Below are 19,832 nucleotides of genomic sequence, written 5' to 3'. Positions count from 1 at the left end.
GAGGATCCTGGTTCCTTCTGTTTTACACCCCAGCTGGGGTATGAAAACTCTGTTCCATTGTGCACACCTCACTTCATTGCACGGCTACAGGCCTCAAAGAAATAGGGCCAAGTAACCGACCACGAGCTGTCAACAAAGCCATGAGCCAAAATAAAAGTTTCCTTTTTGTCACTGGTACATACCTGTGACTTAAAAGGAGGAAAGATTGTTGTGTGCCTTACCTGTTTTGCAGACAGGGCAACTGAGCAAAGAGAGTTGGAGCCCCTGCCTATTAGGAATAAAGCCAAGGCTTCCAGGGCTCAGACACACAGACATCACTTTCTAATAGGAAGCAGAACCTGATGACATATGTGTTAGTGTACAGGCAATTCCACTGGCCTACTCTCAGGAACCTAGCAACTGTTTACATCATCGCCTGCTGTCATTATCAGCTGCTACTGCCAGGTGTGTGCTGTGGATAAAAAGGATGACCAGCCTCCCAAGCTCTCTCCATTATCCGCGCTCAGCCCCTCTCTGCCCCATCTCTCTCCCCTCATGACTCTCTCTCTGCTCCCTGTCTGTCTGACTGTCCACACGTCCACTTGCCTGTCTCTATGCCTTCTCCAGGTCCCCTCCCCCAATAAACCTCTTTTGTACCAGATCTGTTTCATGGCATAATTTCTCAGGGGTTTCCCTTGTCTCGGTCCACCAAAGATACTATATATACACTATAATAATATAAATAATATTTATATTATTAAATATAATAATATTTAATAATAATATTTAACAATATGCTTTCTGAAAATGATATTCTAAAGTGACAAATATTAAGTTCCCAAAATTGTATATACAGTGATAAGTTTAAACAAATTTTGAATTTCCATTAGAAAGCCTCTAGAAAAGATTATTTGTACTAATAATTCACTAAAAACTTGTTTGCTTTTCATATGAATTTTATAACTGGAGAATATAACCAACATTATTGCAAAACTTATCTCACAACTTAATTTCATATTATTAAAAAAATCAATGTGAAGGACAGTTTTAGACATACTGTCATTGTGAGTGAGCTAATTTTTATAAATATTTATCAATAGTGTATTACAGAATGGCAGGCAAAGTAATCATTCTTTTATTAATATTCTGTTTGTGTCTGAGTGCAGAGGTTACTTTTTCATGGTAAAGTGATTTGCAAAATTTATTAAAAATGTGAGTTTATGGAAAAACTTTCAAATATACCAGCTTTCTAATACTTCTGTGAAGTTATTGTGACATAAAAGAAGACACAAATCAGAAATTGCCGACTTCTTGGTAACAAATGTTCTTCAAGTATTATTCACCATTTCTAAAGAAATATATGAAATGATATAAATTTATGCTCAAAATTAGCTGAAGACTGACAGAAGCCTTTTCTTTGGGGTGTAAAAATGCAGGATTCACCCATCTTAAGCCTAGACAATACATTCATATGTGGCCTAAAACCCACAGGCAATGAATTCACTGCAGCTGTGGTTATCCGTACAAGATCAGGACAAGAACATACCCATCTACATTTCATTGTAGACAGATGAGGTAAGAATTCCTTCTCTGGGGAGACATAAACTATGTTTATTCCTTCTTCATAAGTTCCTGAGGACAAACCAAAGTACAATTACACCAAAGTTTGCCCCAGGTAACCAAGTGTTTTGTGGAGTGTACTCACCTACATTATGGGTAAAGACTTGCCTGCCAGAGCAAAGGCATCCCCAAAGTAGCTGCCCTAGGAACTCTTTATTAGCACAGATGATGACTTCCCCACAGACTCACAGGTACTCCTCTTCTGTTAACCTCCCCTAGTGTAAGTACTCTATCACCTACCAAGACCCTGAGGTCATGTGTAATTAGGGAAGAATTGCAGACAAATGCCTGAGAGGAGGCTTGGCTCTCAGCTAAGGGGCCACTATCTCTCCTAACCCCTCTTTCTCTGAGGGAATGTCAATGGTCAACAAGCCTGTAGGTGGACTCCTTGTGAGCAGGGACAGATGATCTGATTATGATAGCAAAGGAATTGCTGGGAGGTTCAAGGTCTGCAACTACAAGGGAGGGGTCCCCCAAAGGGACTATAAGTTGTAGATCCTGGGAAAAGGGATGCCATTCTTTGATGATATAACCTTTGATAAGTTGCTTATGCTCCAGTAGATAACCTCATAACCACACTTGTACAAACAACTCAGTGGGTTACACACATAAAAAACAAAACAAAACAAAACAAAAAAACACAGGAAAGTAGGAGGAGGAAGAAGGGTTTTGGTGGGAGAGAGAGTGGATGGAGTGAAACTGACTAAAATTATGAAACAATAAAAAAAGGAGAAAAAGAAAAGGTAGAAGACCAAACAGCGTACAACCACAAAACAAACAACTAAACATAGGCAAACAACACCACTTGCAGTGGCCAGATGGAGTATCTCATTTTCTCTGCTGTCTTCCTGACACCCCTTTCAAGTAGAAAATGCTGTGGGCTCCATCAAGGAATTTGAAGAGGTCAGCATCAACAGTCAGGAGACTTCCTGTGAGCAGAGTCCATTTGATTTCAAAGAGACTGTGATATACATGCAGCTAGCTCAGGCGGGTGCCCAGGTTTTCTACAAAACAAGGAAGTAAAGGAGAAAGGTCAGATAATTTCATAAGGGAAGAAAGAGTTAAAGGAGGAGAATGCCCTGATAATTTCCTCCCAAGAACTGCCATGTTGTGCTCAGTCATGCTTCGTGGTTTGCAGCAATGAAGTGCCTGGTTAAAAACAGCCATCCTGCTCGTTGCAATGAATAAGTAACTACTTAAAAGCAAAAGAAATAATGTCCTGGCTGGGCAGGGCAGTGGAAGTCTCTGTTGTTGTTCGAGGGCCTTCCAAGAGCAAATTGCTCTTGGAAAAAAGGCACTTTGGGTTCCAAACTTTGCCTGTCATCACAGCAGCTGGGGAGCAATTCACTGGGATAATCTCCCTCTTCCACCACCCCCTGGTTTTGGCAGAAAGAATGTAAGTCGTTTGTGTCTTGGAACTAGAAGGATGTGGAGATGATTGTGTGTATGTCCCTAATTTAGGGGGCAGAGACAGGAAGAAGCTATCAATGTGCCCAGAGCTCAGGACTTGTGCCAGCAAAGACTGTCCGGAACACTGGCCTCTTAAGTGTTGTGTCGGAGTTGAGATCCAAACCACAAATGTGCAAGGCAGGAATTTTAGTTAACGGCCAGGCCAGGCCACCAGCACTCTTCCAGATCAGAAGTAAGCAAATGACGGCCACCTGCAGCAGGGAGAATCTTACTATGTCTTTCATGACCATTGCAAGCAGCCTTAATAGAAGCGGAACTTTGTCCCGTATTTAGCATAAACACATTGTTACAAGTTTTTAAAGAGTAGTGTTTAAAAAAACACTACTCTTACATAAACACAATGTAACAAGTTTTTAACTTGTGGTCCACCATTTTCTGAATGCCTCATTTTTCAAGTTCTCAAAGTCTGCTTAGTTCTCAGGTGGTCTTTGTGGTCTGGTGATTTGAAAAACTGTCTGCATAGTAGGAACATAAATCTCATTTTACCCAAGCAATACAAACACAAACACCAAGATTTTGAAAATAAGTCTAAAAGCTGAACAGTAGGGAGAAGGGACATTCCCTTATTATTTAACCCAAAATAAAAATCAATAGTGAAGGCAGAAATGGCAGAGTCAGCTCCTAGCATTAAGTTTCCATCCACTTTTTTTTTTTTTTTTTTTTTTTTTTTAAATAACACCTGAAATCCGAAGGAATTGGGCAGAGGGAGAGTCACAGGGTAAATAAACAGGGCATCAGCAAAACAACAAAGCTGATATTTGGCTGGATTCCTTCGCCAAGGAACGCTTCCTGGTAAGAAGTGCAGGAGAACAGAGGGAGATCTGTGAGAGATGGAGGTGCCAGGCACTGAGCTATGAGGGGTGGTTGCAGTACAGCTGGGATCGGGGGAGAAACGTGATTCTTGATGTACAGTGACGTTCAGAGCTGCTGCTTAACCCTCGAACCCACAGAGAGGCTGATTATAAAGAGCATGGATGGGAGGAGGATCGTGCATTTCTTTTCATTTCTCTTGGGAATCACAGGACTTCCTTTTCATTACTGAGTGATTGCTGAAACAGTTCTGTGTAGTCCAACTAACAGATTTCAGACGGGATGAAACACCCACAAAGGAGGATTGGTAGTCGAGTGCCGTTAGGTTTATCGGTATCCTGAACATTTTCTTTTTACATGTTTTGTGGGCCATAAAGATGATAATAGGGCAGCCTCTTCATCGCTGCATTTATAACTCAGGAAAGTGGAAAATGGTTTAAAGTCCACCACACCTCTGATGCTGGACATCTTGTTTAGGTGTTGATATTAATACTTGTCCAGAGTTCCAGAAGAACCAAAGGGCTCTGTGTGTGTTGTATGTGTGTGTGTGTTGTATGTGTGTCTGTGTATTTGCTCGCTTCACACATTATCCCCTTAGTTACAATCCAAGTACTAGATGTCTTTAAAATATTTTAGCCTCATTTGACAGATAAGAAAAGTGATGGCTTTAAATGTTTCAGCAAAGTACTCTCAGAAATACCAAATTTAAAAGTGACAGAATGTGGTTTTGTTGTTGTTGTTTTGGTCCAAAATAGGACAAAACAAGCCTAGACAACTGGCTGGATTGCTAGCCCAACAATGCCACCAGGGATACAGGCTCTGTTTGCTTTGCCATGGATTTATCAAGTGAACTCACCCTGTGATTGTTTCTGGCAGATGCAGGCTGGCTGCCAGGAGAGACTTGGATGCTGTTCTGATTTACTTATATATGAGAGAGAGGAGGGAAAGAGAGAGGGAGCAAAAAGGACAGGGAGGAAGAGAAGAGAGAAGAGAGATAGGAAGAGGAGGGAGGGGAGCGATGGAGAGGAGAGAGAAACAGAGAGAAGGAGGAAAGAGAGAGGAGAATGAGGAGGAGGAGGGAGGGAGAGAATCCTTAAGTGTGAATTACAGCAAGACATTAACCTTCAGGGCAGACACTCCCTTGGCCTCCCTATGGCCTCTCTCTCTCCCCTCCTGAGAGAACACCTGGACTGCCTGCTCTGGAGGAACCCTCTCTGCCTCCTGGCTTCCAGGGCTGCCTTGGAAAGTGGCCTCTAACCATGGCCCATGGCTCTTGCAGAGAGAATCAACTCCTCTGGCACTGGGCACAGTGAGTGCTTTGGTGGCCTTCTCAACACAGTGACAGCAGCTGGCTCTGTATGTACTGATCTGTCCTTTTTTGCCTACAGCCGGGCTGTGCTTTTGTAGTATCTAGACTTCACTGTTTTACATCTCTCCCCACTCAGCAGCCTGGTAGCCAACCAATGCCTACAGGAGCATTGCTCTGCTTTTGGGAAGGCTTACTCATATATTTCCATTAGATTAAATCAATGTAGGCCACAGACTCTCTTGTGGACCAAAAATAAGAATCCATCTTTCTCCCAGTGCAGTTTTAGACCATTCAGGACCCACTTCTCTGAAACAGTTTCATCTGTGCCATAAGGGAAGAGGGAGATTCCTGAATAAAATCAGAATTCTGATTAGGGAAGAAAGAGAGCTTTGGGTCTTGGTGGATAACCAAAAGTGTCCAGGACACCCATCTGGCACGAATAGATGCCCAATTTAACAGCACTTGAAATACTCAGGGCAATTCACAGCACTGGGTAGCATAGAAAAAAAGATTAGAATGTTGGGGGCCAGGGCTGGGATCCAAGTCTGGCTGTCTTAGTGTTCTCTGTGGATGTGCGAACAGCAGCTTGGAGCACCAGATGTGAAGGCCAGGCTGCAGCTGTAATAGCCAGATCTGTCACGCTGGTGATGCACCAAGGAGGTGGTGGGGGGATAATAAACAAAGCGCCCTTTCCTTCCAGCTCCCTTCCCTCTTGGGGCAGCCCATCTTAGCTGGATTGCACTTGGCCTTATGAATGTCTGCACGGAGCCCCTGACATTACCAGCTCCTATAAAGTTCGTAACCCTTACGAGTATCAGCAGCCCCACCACTGTTTTTAAAACTGGGTTGAGCAAAGATTTGTTGCTCAATAATGCTACAATTCTTCCTTCTGTTCCATGATAGAATTGATCCAAGTCTCAGGTTAAACCACAGTCATACTGACTCCAATGTTCCTGGCTAACTTAGCAGAAAGACTCCAGTTTAAAGAAGTACTGCTTGGGGATGAGTGCAGTCAGCCACTTAATGTTTTTCTTCAGTAATGTCTCGTTTGTTGTGTTTAAAACAGTATAAGACAAGAACAGTATCTAAACTGGTTTTGTTTGTTTTGAGACAGGGTTTTTTCTCTGTGTATCCTTGGCTGTCCTGGACTCACTCTGTAGACCAGGCTGGCCTCGAAATCACAGAACTCCTCCTGCCTCTGCTTCCCAGAGTGCTGGGACTACAGGTGTGCACCACCATGCCCAGCTCTGTTGGTTAAACTTTACACAATACCTTCAAGTAGGATGATCTGCCTTTCTGCCTGACTCAAAAGATACTCTCACAGCTTTCCTAACCTGGTGTATAAAGAGAGTGAATGAGGACAGCTTCGAGAGACTGTGGTTTGAATCACTTAGAAATGGGCATGGTGCCGTATTGGTGAACGAAGCAGAGGCAAGGAGATGCGCTTGCCATAATGCTATGAGGAACATGGTTATAATTCTTCTGAGATGTTATTAGTCACCACAATACTGGGAAAAGCTAGGGGATAACTACCTAGGACAGTGTGTCCTGGGGCCTCAGGACAGGTCAGAGTATGGATTCCATCCCCAGAACACAACCAAGTGCTTCAAAAGCTACTTTATCCCTCTACAAAGCTGCCACCCTCCTGTAGGGACCCCAACAGTTAAGCTCAGTGACTAAAAAATGACCACATTCTATTCTGGGTGCCCTTCTTGTTCTGACGCACAATTAGAAAGCAAGCTTTTGCGCCTCTACTTTTAGCCTTTTATTTTATTTATTTATTTATGTATCTTTTGGTAAATGTCTATGTGGTGTCTGTTATGACAAAGGATATCAAAGGGAGGGTAGGGAAGAGCACTCAAATAGCTCTTAACTAAGTGCCACAGATGTCTAGGCCAGGATTGTGGAATCTGGAGCAGCATTCCTGTGGGGAGGAGAAAAAAGGCTTGAAAATGCCCAAATCCTGACGGAGTGGGGAACAAGTGGGAGTGTGCGCATAATCCGCGTTGTGGGTGGTGGCATGGATCCCAGCATTCCTACCTGTTCATCGCAAGGGCTCTTTTTAGCCAAGGGATGTGAGCGGCTTTAATCTTCAGTGAGCTTCTTGACCTGTAAAAAGCTCAAGCTTTCTTTCCATAGGATTTCCACTAATATGCAAGGAAGAGAAAGATTTGTTCCTTTGAGCCATGTATATCATAGAACCAAAAATTCAGATGGTCTTTATATGGTATAAAATTCTATCACAGCTAAAATATACTGGGAGCATGGGATAAATGAAATGCTGTTCTTGTGGCAGCAAAGTTAGTTTAAATGCAAATTCTATAGAGAATGGATAAAGGTACTTATTAATATTTATAAATTCATTTCAGCTGCTGAGATAACGGATAATCTAAGAAGTTATGTTTAGGAAGGTTAAAGTGAATCTGAACATGACAATATAAAACTTTTATCCTTCAGTCTCTTTCCAGAACATTCTTCAGGCTGATACTGGTTGACTTGAAGTTTTGACGTTTGAGATTTTTTTTTTTTTCCTGAGGCAGGATCTCATGCAACCTAGACTGCCTTTGAGTTCCTGTGTCTCCTGCCCCCTCTCAAATTTTAGGCTTACAAAAGTACACCACCACATCCACCTCAATCTTTAAGATTTCCAGGAGAGGGCACCCTGTCCTTTCATCCTGGTCTTGCCAGACTTCTTATTTGTTCTATTGTAACCTGCTTCCAGGACCACCTCCTACCTTACCTCTATTCCCTGGAGACTCCAGCCCTCATTGCAGACCCAGGGTCCCCTTAACACGTTCCTGACACCCCTTTCAGCCTTCCCTTCTAGCCCATCTCCATTCTTTTGAGCCAACTGCTGATTGGCAGAAGTACTTTCTACCAGGGACCCCAGTGACCACATTGGGCAGGAATGCCGGTAAATGACTTTCACTGTTTTTCCTGCCCTCTATTCTAGTCTCTCCAGAATTATTCTTCATCCTCCTTTAGACTTCCACTCACTCAGCCTCTTAATGAGAACCCCATACCCCCTAGCTCGTTTCTTCTGTCCTTCTCAGCCTTTCCTCCTAGCCCAACTCCATTCCTTTTTGTCACTTGCTTAGCCACATAAGTACTGTTAGTATTTAGGTACTTGCTTCTGGGTTGCCTAGCAACCTATGATATCATCATGTGTCCCCAGCCAGGAGGCCACACCTGGCAGACGTGGTTACTTTGCTCCTTAAAAGGATCAGCCCACTACTTTGTCTCTCTCTTGGCCTTCTTTTCCTTTCCCCTCTTTCTTCCCTCTATTGGGGCACCCCCTTCCCCTATCATGTCTCCCTCTCTCCTCTTTCTTCATCTCCATCTAATAAACCTCTTTCATGTAAGATCTGCTGTGTGCCCCATCATTTATTAATTGATCCCAACAAGTACTCTCTGCCAGCCACCACACTTGCCTGGGTTTCAACAAACACAAGACCAGATATTTATACCAAGAAACGCTTAAACACCATAACCCCAGATGCCTAAATTCCTGCACAAAAACACAAATGTGTACAGCTAAGGCAATATGCCTCCTTAAGAACTCAGTAACCCCTTTACAATAGGTTTTGAAACATGCAATTTAGCTGAAGCACAAGACAAGGGCATCAAAATAAAGAAGATATGAATGCATTAATGAAGACTATGAAAACACAAACAATTGAATGAAATAATAAAATCATTTTAAGACATAAAAGTAGAAATAGAATCACTAAGGAAAATTCAAACTGAAATAAAACTTGAAATAAAAAAAGAGCCTCACCAACAGATTAAAAGACATGGAGAGAAAAAAATCTCAGATGTTGAAGACAAGGCAGAAGAAATGAGTAACTCACTAAAAAAATATAAAAAGGTAAAATCTGAAGAAGTCCAGGCATAAAACGTCCAGGGAATCTGGGACACTATGAAAAGACCAAATCTAAGAATGATAGGAATAGAGGAAGAAGAAAAACACAGGTCAAAGGCACAGAAAATATTTTAATGAAATCCTAGAGGAAAATGTCCCTAACCTAAAAAAGGAGATGCCTATAAAGGTTCAGGATGCATATAGAGCACCAAATAGATTGGACTAAAAGAGAAAGTTCTTTTGGCACATAATGATCAAAACACTAAACATACAGAACAAAGAACAAATATTAAAAGCTGCAAGGGGAAAAGACCAAGTAACATAAAAGACAGTCCTATTAGAATTACATCTGACTTCTCAATGAAGCCTCTAAAAGCCAGAAAGGCCTGGACAGATGTTCAACAAACTCTAAGAGACTATAGATGCCAGCCCAGACTATTATGCCCGTCAAAACATTCAGTTATAACAGATGAAGAAAATAAGACATTCAACAATAAAAGAAAATTTAAGCAATATCTATCTACAGATGCAGTACAGATGCAGAAGGTATTAGAAGGTCAACTTGAGAGCTGGGCGCGGTGGTGCACCCCTGTAATCCCAGCACTTGGGAGGCAGAGTCAGGCATATATCCATGAGTTCGAGGCCAGTCTGGTCTACAAAGTCCAGGACAGCCAGGGCTACACAGAGAAACCCTGTCTTGGGGGGAAAAAAAAGAATGTCAACTCCAACCTAACAAGATTAAGTACATCCAGGGAAACACAGGGAGTAGATAGCCAGGTCACAGAAGCTCTTTCCGCTTCAGTTTCCATCCTTCAAGCCGTTCTATCTAGCCAGCATAAGATTTTTCTATCAAATGCCTTATTGGTTATGTTGCTTAACCGTGTGAAGTGTGTAAGCAATGCTTTCCTAGTCAGTCAGCAAACTTTCCTCTTTAGCCATCTTGCCTAGCTCCAGGAGTGCGATTTCCTGGAGTACCAGAGGCAGCTTACAGAGTGGAAACAAGGCAGAGGTCCCAGTTTGGGAAGGGTCAGGAGTCTAGGCTGCTATAGAGGTGGCCAGCAAGAACCAGGCCCTGACCCCAAGACTGTCTTCACTCTCAGGCCACCACAGTGTAGACAATGAACCTCCCCCATCATTACCCCCAGTCGGTCCTTTCCCAAGTGTGAGTCTGGCATAAAGGATATTTAGTCATGTTTCTGGAATGACTCTTCATGCCCTTCTCTCTGCACTGTTTCAGAATTGGGTAGGAACTATATCTGATGCCCAGGTTTCCATAACAGGATGAAGAAACGGAAACCTAGCTCGAAGATCTCTTCTCTTGCCAAGATTACATAAAACAGAAAAATATACCCAGAGGAACATGTGGTGCTTCCAGCAGGGCTCTGGGATTCTGGAAAGTCAGAACTCCTAAATGTGAATAAGAATTTAGATTCTACTCAGTAGCCTTGGGATAGTGGTTCATCAGATATCACTAGCAGTAGACATTGTCCCATTTTCTTGGTCAAACTCTCTTTCTGCCCTGTTTGAGCTTCTGTCCTGACTTCCTTCAGTGATGAAGAGTGATATGGAAGTGTCAGCCAAATAAACCCTTTTGTTCCCCAAATTGGTTTTGGTAAAGTTGTTTCATCACAGCAACAAAAACCCTAACAAAGATGATGCTTCCACCGAGCAAGCATGGTTGGGAAGAATGAAGCAGGAGCACATAGCATAATCACCTGACAGTACAGCAAATACATCACAAGTTCATTAATAATGGAGATGCTTACAAAAATCAATGGGAGGATGAGGCTTGAGCATATAGTCATTTGCTGTCAACATTATTAATTTACATGGTGTAATTTCTAGTAATAGCTGTATTTTAGTAATATGAAACATTTAACATCAATTCCTAGAAGCTAGCTTGAACATAGCCCTGCCTATGAAGAGGATCAATATATACATGTATATATGTTATATATATATATATATATATATATATATTTGTACATACATATATAATGTGTGTATATGTGTGTGTGGAGAGAGAGAAACAGAGGCAGAGAGATAGTGAGAAGAAGAGAGAGTGGTGGATTGCAATTATCTATCTATCTATTGACAGATTTTGTACACAGTGAAATGCTTGAAGCAAAGACTTGTAAAATTCTGACAGTAGCCTGTAATATCAGAGATCCAAAAACAGAGTATTAATACCTGATTGTGTGTATATATACACACACCATTAACAACCCAGTCATTTTGACCCTCACAGTAAATCCAAGGGAAAGGTAAGCAAAAGGAACAGAGGGACTAGGAAACGGTAACCATTTGCAGGTAGAACTGAGACTAGAAGTGAATCCTGAGGCCTTCAGTTTGCTCATGCTATCCTGTCTGTATGACTTTTGACATCATGGTAATAGCCACATACTGTGCTCAGGCCATTACATAAACTGGGATGTGTTTGTCAGGCCTCTTCCCCCAAGCTCAGTCTTGAGAGCTCCCATATCCTTACAAAGAATGAAATAAAGTTGGAGGTCCAGCAAATGGCCTGGCTAAACTTTGGTGACGGTCAGACTTGAAGGCCTCCAGGAAGCTTTGCTCTGGTATTCATGTCCCTGGATCCCAGGAATCTGAGATGGTTGACCATCAACACTTTGCAGGAGTGATGGCTTGTGACATCTGCAGCTAGTGGGCTGGGGCCTTGCCCAGATCTGCTGCCTCACCTGTTCTGGTGAGGTGGATGCTGGTACCTGTGGAGAAGCCCGTTTTGAACGGACTGAGCCCTCCCACCAACAACCACCTTTGCTTCCCAACACTGTGAGTTATCCATCCATCACAGCTGGGGAACCTGGGCTGCAGTTCAGTCCTCAAAAGACATCTGAGAATTCCCAAGCTTGGATCACCCAGATTAAGTATCACACACACACACACACACACACACACACACACACACACACACACGGGTGGGTGGGAGGAGGGGATTTCACTGTATAAGTCCAGTTGCCCTAAAATTTGCTTTGCAGTCCCAGCTAAACTTGATCTCATGATCCTCCTGCCTCAGCTCCCAAATGCTGGGAATGAGGGTGTTGCCACCACACCGGAATAAAAGTACTATCAAATTCTTGACTCACAGATACATGGAGAATTCACCCACATTCTCGCTGTGTGTGGCCACCAAGTTTGGGATGACTAGTTGCACAGCATTATAATTTGGATATAAGGTGTCTTTTTAAAAGTTTCACGTGCCGAGGGAGTGGTCCCCAGCTGGTCGCGGCAATTGAGAGGACACAGACTTTATCTATGAATGAATGAAGCCATTGCTAAATTCAGGAAGTGGGGCCTGGTTGGAGGCACTAAACCGCTGGGGTGTGGCTTTGAAGAGTGTTTTTGTTTTTGTTTTTGTTTTTGTTTTTGTCCCTGGACACTTCCGCTGTCTGAACAGAGCAAGCGAACCCGGGCTTCTTGAACGGTGCTTCCGTTTTTCACAGGCCTAAAAACAATGGACCCAGCTGTCCAGGACCCAAACTCCTGAAATGACGATCCGAAATAACTCTGTCCTCCTTAGAGCCGATTTCTCTTAAGCATTTTGTCACATGGGAAGAAAAACTGACTGGCACACTCCCTGACGAAGACCATCATTCCTGTCGGAGCTTTACCATCTCCGAGGCATGGGTAGTTTCAAATACGGAGCTGTTGGGGTCCCACAAAGCACCTTGAAGACTTAGGGTTTGTTTGTTTTTTTTTTTTCACCAAACAAATAAACAAACAAGAATTTTAAAAAGTTGAATTTGAAACCAACAACAGAACGCTGTTGTAAAAACATGACGTTTAACTGTTAGTGGTCTGTAGAGACCTAAGCACAGAGCACAGAGTTCTAACAGGCAAGGCGGAACTATGGATTCATCCATAGTCCACCTCACACCAAGAAGCATCTCCCAACCCTTCAGAGGGCACCGGCACCTTCAGCCACCTTTCATTCTCGTGTGTCTCTTCTGAAAAGGTGCACGTGGGGCAAATTGCTTAGGACATTAATTACGAAGGGAGGGGACAGAGGTGCCTCTGCCTGTCCCCAGTGGGAGTCTTTATTAAAGACACCTGCAGAAAGCCAGCTCAGGGGGGCCCCTGAGCCGTTCTCCACCCGCTGAAGTTCGCTCCGCAGAAGCTGGCTGACGTCTCCACCCAGAAGCAGATCCGCGGCGGCGCCCGCAGATCTGGTCCCGGTTCCCGGCGCTCCCGGGAGGCCGCGCGGACCGGCGCGGAGCTGGGGAGCCGGGGGCGGGCGCGCCCAGCCTTTCCAGGCAGAAGGCAGCGCGCCCCGCCCGGGCGGCGCCCAGCATGGAGTGGGAGCTGAATCTGTTGCTCTATCTGGCGCTCTTCTTCTTCCTGCTCTTCCTCCTGTTCCTCCTGCTCTTCGTGGTCATCAAGCAGCTGAAGAACTCGGTGGCCAATACGGCCGGGACGCTGCAGCCTGGGCGCCTGTCGCTGCACCGGGAGCCCTGGGGTTTCAATAACGAGCACGCAGTGTGACCGGGCTGGCAGGCTCTCAACACCGCCGGAGTCCAGGTACACCCCTCGAGGACGGGAGGCAGGGGCATGCACTCTTTGTTCCTCCCGGGGCTCCAGACCCGCCCCAGAGCAGGGGACCGCGGGGACAGGAGTCTTATCCCGGAACCGAGTTCTTCTAGAGCAAGCGTGATTCTGGACGAGGGGTCAGCTTTTGGGGCGAGAACGGGATGCGCGCCTGCGAACTCTTCTCCCCAGACCAACTTCATTTGTATCTAAGAGTGGAAAATTCTATCATTCGCTCAACTCAGTTCGGCCACTTCCAACAAAATTGCCTAAATACAAAGAGTGTGAGCTTTGCTTTGAGGGGCGTTTTAATGGTGGTGCCCGGGAGAAATGATTCGGTGGTCTCTGAGGAGGAGGAGGATTTCCTCCTACTTTTGATCGCTCCTCCTAAATCTAGCCTGTGGGTTGTCAAAGGCGAGCTTAGCCTCTGGGAGAGCAGGGGGCGAATATGAGAACGACTCGCTGGAAAATGACCTTTTGATGATGGTACAGAGGGCAGGCGAAAGGGCTGCTTTGCATAATGTCGGAAGAGCAGAAAGTGTGATGGGAGAGGCCCATTCGTGGTTACTGTATCAGGTCTTGGAGAAGGCTGACCTCTTGGAAAAAACTCACCTGTGTACAAAGGTCAGACAGTGTCGGTTTAAGACATCATTTCGTCCATCATATCCGATCGCTTTTTCTAGGTCTGCGTCATCATCTGGACCCCGTTTGACGCCCTTCACTGGTGGAGCCCAGGACCAAAACTCCTATCACAGCCTGGGAACCCAGTAAAGCTGGGGTGGTGGAAATCTTGCAAAAGGTATGTTGGGTCCTCTCACTAGAGCTGAGTGTCTCAAGATCCAGGGCCCATCAAAGAGAGGGGTCGGGATGCAAGAAACAGGTACCAAGAAGGTGAGGGCTTCCTTCTGCTCTGAGGAGGAATCAAGAAGCCAGGGTGATTTCTGAACCTTTGCAAAAGTCAGTAAGACTGGGGTTTGCGAGGATTAGAAAGATAAGTTGGGAGCACTTGCAAATTTAATATCCACCTTCTTTTTTGAAAATAGTTCAGAGGTTCGAATATCCTTGGCCTTCAGAAGAGAAGATTTAGGGTTAATTTTTTCAGGCTAGGACAGACTATGACATGGAAACACTAATTTTACACACACACACACACACACACAGAGAGAGAGAGAGAGAGAAGGAGGGGGACTATGGAGCATTAAAACTCATATAACATTAAATTTTGCGTAGGCTGAGAACACAGAAGCTGCGCAGAGGAGAACTGCTGGTAATTTAAACAAAAGGAGAAACAGGCCCATCTAGGTGAGTAAGTATCAGAAATGATTTTGGCCTGAGACAATATGTTGATTTCCCACAAATTCTACTTCATCCAATAAAACTGATCCTAAATGAAGACAACGGTTTGTTTTAGCTACTATGTCTTGAGTAAATTTTCTTATCATGTCTTTATCAGAGCTATGGTAAGGCTTGATTTTGATTCCGGTCTGAATTCCAAACTCAACAGCCATGAATCTGCACTGTGGTTTGAACAATGGTCCTCTAATTAGCTGCTATCTCTGCATCGATGTTTTGTTACAGCCCACATGATTTATCTGAGCATGGAGGATAAACGTGGGAGTGATTAATGAGCAATTATGGTCGTTTATAAGGACAGAAAATAATCATTTCATGCCTTGTAAACAATCAGAATATAAATTATTTTAACCACCAGCTTGGCTTCTTGACTTTGTAAAACCTTCCTGGCTGTCCCTCGGTCCTGGGGTCCAGGATGTAGTCTGCCTTAACTCTTCTCTGACTGGAAAGAAGAGAAAACTTGGACATCTCAGGACTAGGTGGATGATCTCTCTGCAGTTTTAGAGACAAGGTGCTGAGGAGGGAGTGGCTGTCATGCCACATTAGGGTCAGGGCTATTCTGTTACCACCACACTAGCCAATTTGTTAATTACCAAGTTTTCATTTATATAACCCCACCCAAGGATATTTATTCTTCTCATATGACTTCTACCTGGAATTTACTTCTAAAACACAGCAATTAGAATTCCCCACATCTGCCCACAGAATGTGTTGCTGGAGTCTTCTGCCCTGTCCTTCAGTTAGAAATTCTGCCTTTGAAAGTTTGACCTCTGTCAAAGAAATATCTTTTCTAATTCTTTTATCCAATCACCATTTTCCAAGACCCAGCACAAGGTTGATCCCCCAAAGTAGAGATACTTTTTGTTCGCTTGTTTTCCTGAGACAGAGTCTTGCTATGTAGCCTGAGCTAGCCTGGAACTTGTTTGGGGGCAAGAATAACCTTGGACTTAAGGTGGTCATTCTGTTTCTGGTATTATATGAGTGTGCCACTATGCTTGGCTCAAAAAACTTAAGTTTGAGCTGGGCACAGTGGCACACACCTGTAATTCTGGCACTTGGGAAGGCAGAGGAGGTTGGATCGCTGTGAGTTCAAGGCCAGCCTGGTCTACAGATGAGTCTACCTGAATCCAGGATAGCCAAGGCTACACAGAGAAAACCTATCTCGAAAAACAAAACCGACAAACAAAACAAAAACAAGAACAAAAACAAACAAAAAACCTTTCATTTGAACTAGATCTAATGAGCTGACATCCACAACATTACTTCCAGGTATTGATCACTCAATTTGTTGACCAGACCCTGGTCCTGATAGCACCGTCAATGCTAATATATGTATGAATAAGATTGATCTCACTATGGAGTCCAGGCTGTCCTATACCTCAGCATCTGCCTGCTTCATCCTGATGAGGATGTACCAACATGTCCGGCCATATTTTAAAATATTTATGTATCTTGTGTCTGAGTGCTCTATTGGCATATATGTCTGCTTGGCAGAAGAGTTTATTAGATCTCATGATAGATGGTTGTGAGCCACCATGAGGATGCTGGGAATAGAACTCGGGACCTCTGGAAGAGCAGCCAGTGATCTCAACCACTGAGTCACCTCTCCAACCCACCTGGCCCTATTTTGAAAGATGAGATAAATATGAATGTTTAGGCACTAAAGCATTTAGTAAGTCAGTAACATTTAAAATAACTGCTCAATTTATAAATGTAATTTTCTTATAAAATATTGTTTCATTTTCTTTTTTTAATTTATTTGATTTTATTTTATGCGCATTAGTGTGAAGGTGTTGGATTCCTTGGAACTGGAATTGCAGACACTGTGAGCTGCTATGAGGGTGCTGGAAATTGAACCCGGGTCCTTTGGAAGAGCAGAGAGTGCTCTTAATCACTGAGCCGTCTCTCCAGCCTCATATTGTTTCATTTTCAACAAAAAGACTTTACAGACATTAGAAGGCAGATTTCCTATACTATAAGGAAATGGGCCATAATGACAAAATGCATTATTAGTGTTTTATTTCAAATGTTGCTACTTAACAATTAGGTATAAATTTTAGTTGTTTAAAATGACTTCACATATTAGGACAATCTTGGTTCTTCACTAATTTTCAAACTTGTAGTTTCAATGAATCTACAGTTTTGACTAGAGAAGAACATATTCTAAGTTGAATTTATAAATTTGCAAACTCGGATAAATTTGCAAATGTCTGATAAAGTAGGTTCCCGTGCCTGCGTTTCAATTACAGGGCAGAGGTATAGCTGCAGGCCTGGTGCAGCCCCAGCTTGGGGGCAGGGGGTGAGGGGGGGGCAGGGGGATTTGCCCAGAGTGTGCACCACACAGGCCTCTGGGGAGGAAAGGATTTGTTTTTGGTTCATTGCAGAGGTGGAAACTTGGAACAAGGTATGCAAGAAACACGCAACACCCTATTTTTAATGTGACATTCTATGTTCCCAATTTTGCCTAGTTTCAGACTAAGCACACTAGAATTCAATTATAAACGATGAGGATTTTGAACATTGTGAATGGTTAAGCCATTTAAGGATAGTGAAAAATGGTTTTTTCCCCCTCTAAATCATACAATCTAGGGACTTTTAGAATTCTAGTCATACTAATGCAGAACGCAGATGTATCTGCAGACCTCTGTACTGTCAAAATAACTTTAGCAGAGAGTCTGTGCTATTTCAGCTGAATCCGCAATTAAAATTCTAAGACTGACAGACCAGTCAGGTACCTGAATTCCATACCAGGGCAAGTTAAGAATTGAGTGAGTTCTGCTTGTTTTGTTTTTTTTTTTTTTTTTTTTTTTTTTTTTTTTTTTTTTTTTTTTTTTTGCTTGAACCGGTTACACAAATTCTTCAAATATCCTCATGTTATTTTGTTTACATAAACAAATAAGAGCCCAGATTAAATGTTAATCTAGTTGTCTGAATAATAAGCACTTTCCCAAGTAGGAAGCTGGCTAATGAGAAAGGCAGTCTATGTTAGGAAAGAAATGATGATGAAACAAACTCTAAGGAAAAAAACCTCCTTCTGGATGAAGCTAATCAACCCCACCTCAGCAATGTTTTTTTGCAACAGTGGATTTGTTTTGTAATGACCCCTCCATTCTTGTAATGAGCTCTGCCATTCTTAGCCTGTCACAAAGATCTAGTTAAAAATCTCTACACTTAACCTTTGTTCTGCTGGCATTAACTCCATGAAGCTACTTGAATTTATTATATGGTCCAGGTTGTTCAGGCAAGATTGTTTTACTACTGGAAGAAATCTTTCTCTCCCACTGAAAAATCAAGAGGGATTGTTATCTTAGCGAAGTAAGAAATTACTAAAGGGGATTGAACAAATTAGGGGTCTTGTTATTTCCCACGTGACTCATACTTTATATGAGGTGGTGTTTGTTTTTCAGGTTCTTACATGGTCTCTATGACTCCCCACAAGGAGAAGGAGGCCGGAAGGAAAAACAGAACATGCCAATGTAGATGATGCCTTCAACCAAAATCCGAGCTCTCTAGAGAAGGACAATGGTGGTGGATCTTGGGTGTACAACAGGGAATCTATGCCTTGGTTACAAAGCACAGCTGTGCAGAAATCATAGTGTTCAAGAAAGATGAAACTTGTGGTCCCCCACTCACAGCTTGTGGTTCCCTCACAGCCCCAAATGTGGCTGATCAGAGTGAAGATGTCTCCCAAGTTCTCAGGAAATGTTTGTCAGGATTGGCTCTCTCTCTGGCAGTTGTCTTCCCCTGTACCAGGATTTTCTAAGTGAGTACCCGGGAAGCTTGCACTGTGTGTGTGTGTGTGTGTGTGGTGGTGGTGGTGGTGGTGGTGGTGGTGGTGGTGGTGGTGGTGGTGGTGTGAGAGGTTTTCATGAACTCTTCGTGGAGGTTTTCATGAACTCTTCATGGAGCTTTGGTGTAGGATCCATGTAGGTAGTTTTGTTTTGCTCCTTTTTGCTCTCCTCCATCATTTTCCTGTTAATTATTTTGGTCATAACTAAGTTTGTGTATTTGACCCCTACAAAGGCCATTCCTTCCATACGGAGTGGAAGGCACTCTGTGCTCAGAAAGGCTACCTCTCTTCCTTCTGCGACTCCACCCTCAGTCCAGGAATATCCCAGGAGATCGCTCGAGCTGCTTCTACTCACAGCCTACGTACTGGCCAAGCAGAGGGAGAAGAAACACTTCCCACACCCAGAGCTGTGCAAAAGAACTTTCTGTGATATGAAACTGTTCTATATCTGTGGTGCCCAATACGGCAACTACTAGTCACATGTGTCTAGTAAACACTGAAAGATGGCTAGCGGGGCTTAAATTTTATTTAATTTCACCGAAGACAGCCACATGGGGCTTTTGAGGGTACAGTTCATACCATTCTCTCTTTTGTGTGTGTGTTTTAGAGTCAAAGTGGGGAGGTGGTAGCTAGCCCTGAACTCCCCATTCCATGGTCTTCACTGCTCTTGTTGCATTGAGTTTTTATCCTTGAAGAAAAAAGAGAGGTAGTATGTTAGAACTAAATTGAAAATGTTATCACCTATTGCATGTCTTCTTGTACCAAATGGAGTAGGTTTTAGTAATATGTGATTGTGGGGGGGAAAAAAAGGCAGTGTTGATTCTTCACATCCCCCTGAGCCCAGTCCATGCCCTTGACAGAGGTCATTTTGTCTTATGCAGCTTGTTCCATTTTAGCTCACTTTTTAATATTGTAAATGCCAAACTACCATTCTCTGTGTGTTTTACTAACTACCTAATGGTTCATATTTTTTAAGGTTGTGAAATAAAAAAATAATAATTATATGTAACTCAGGTTTTTTTTTTGTGTGTGTGTGTGTGATTTTTAGTAACTTGCTGTAACCCAAACCTTGTTGTATTGATTAGAATATGATA

General features: G+C 43.2%; 1 protein-coding gene across 1 annotated transcript; it reads left to right on the top strand.

Moving 5' to 3' along the window:
• The first annotated feature begins 13,361 nt into the window (after nt 1-13,361).
• On the top strand, nt 13,362-18,732 carry Smim43 (small integral membrane protein 43). Its single transcript, XM_055626174.1, has 4 exons — nt 13,362-13,589; nt 14,279-14,394; nt 14,826-14,897; nt 18,356-18,732. Exon 1 carries the CDS (start codon nt 13,362-13,364, stop codon nt 13,551-13,553), a length of 192 nt encoding a protein of 63 aa, XP_055482149.1. The 3' UTR covers nt 13,554-13,589; nt 14,279-14,394; nt 14,826-14,897; nt 18,356-18,732.
• The last annotated feature ends 1,100 nt before the right edge of the window (nt 18,733-19,832 follow it).

Source organism: Psammomys obesus, unplaced genomic scaffold, assembly GCF_907164565.1.
Source record: "Psammomys obesus unplaced genomic scaffold, mPsaObe1.curated_primary_1811, whole genome shotgun sequence".
In the NCBI taxonomy this organism is placed as follows: Eukaryota; Metazoa; Chordata; class Mammalia; order Rodentia; family Muridae; genus Psammomys; species Psammomys obesus.
This window is presented reverse-complemented; position numbering and strand designations above follow the sequence as displayed.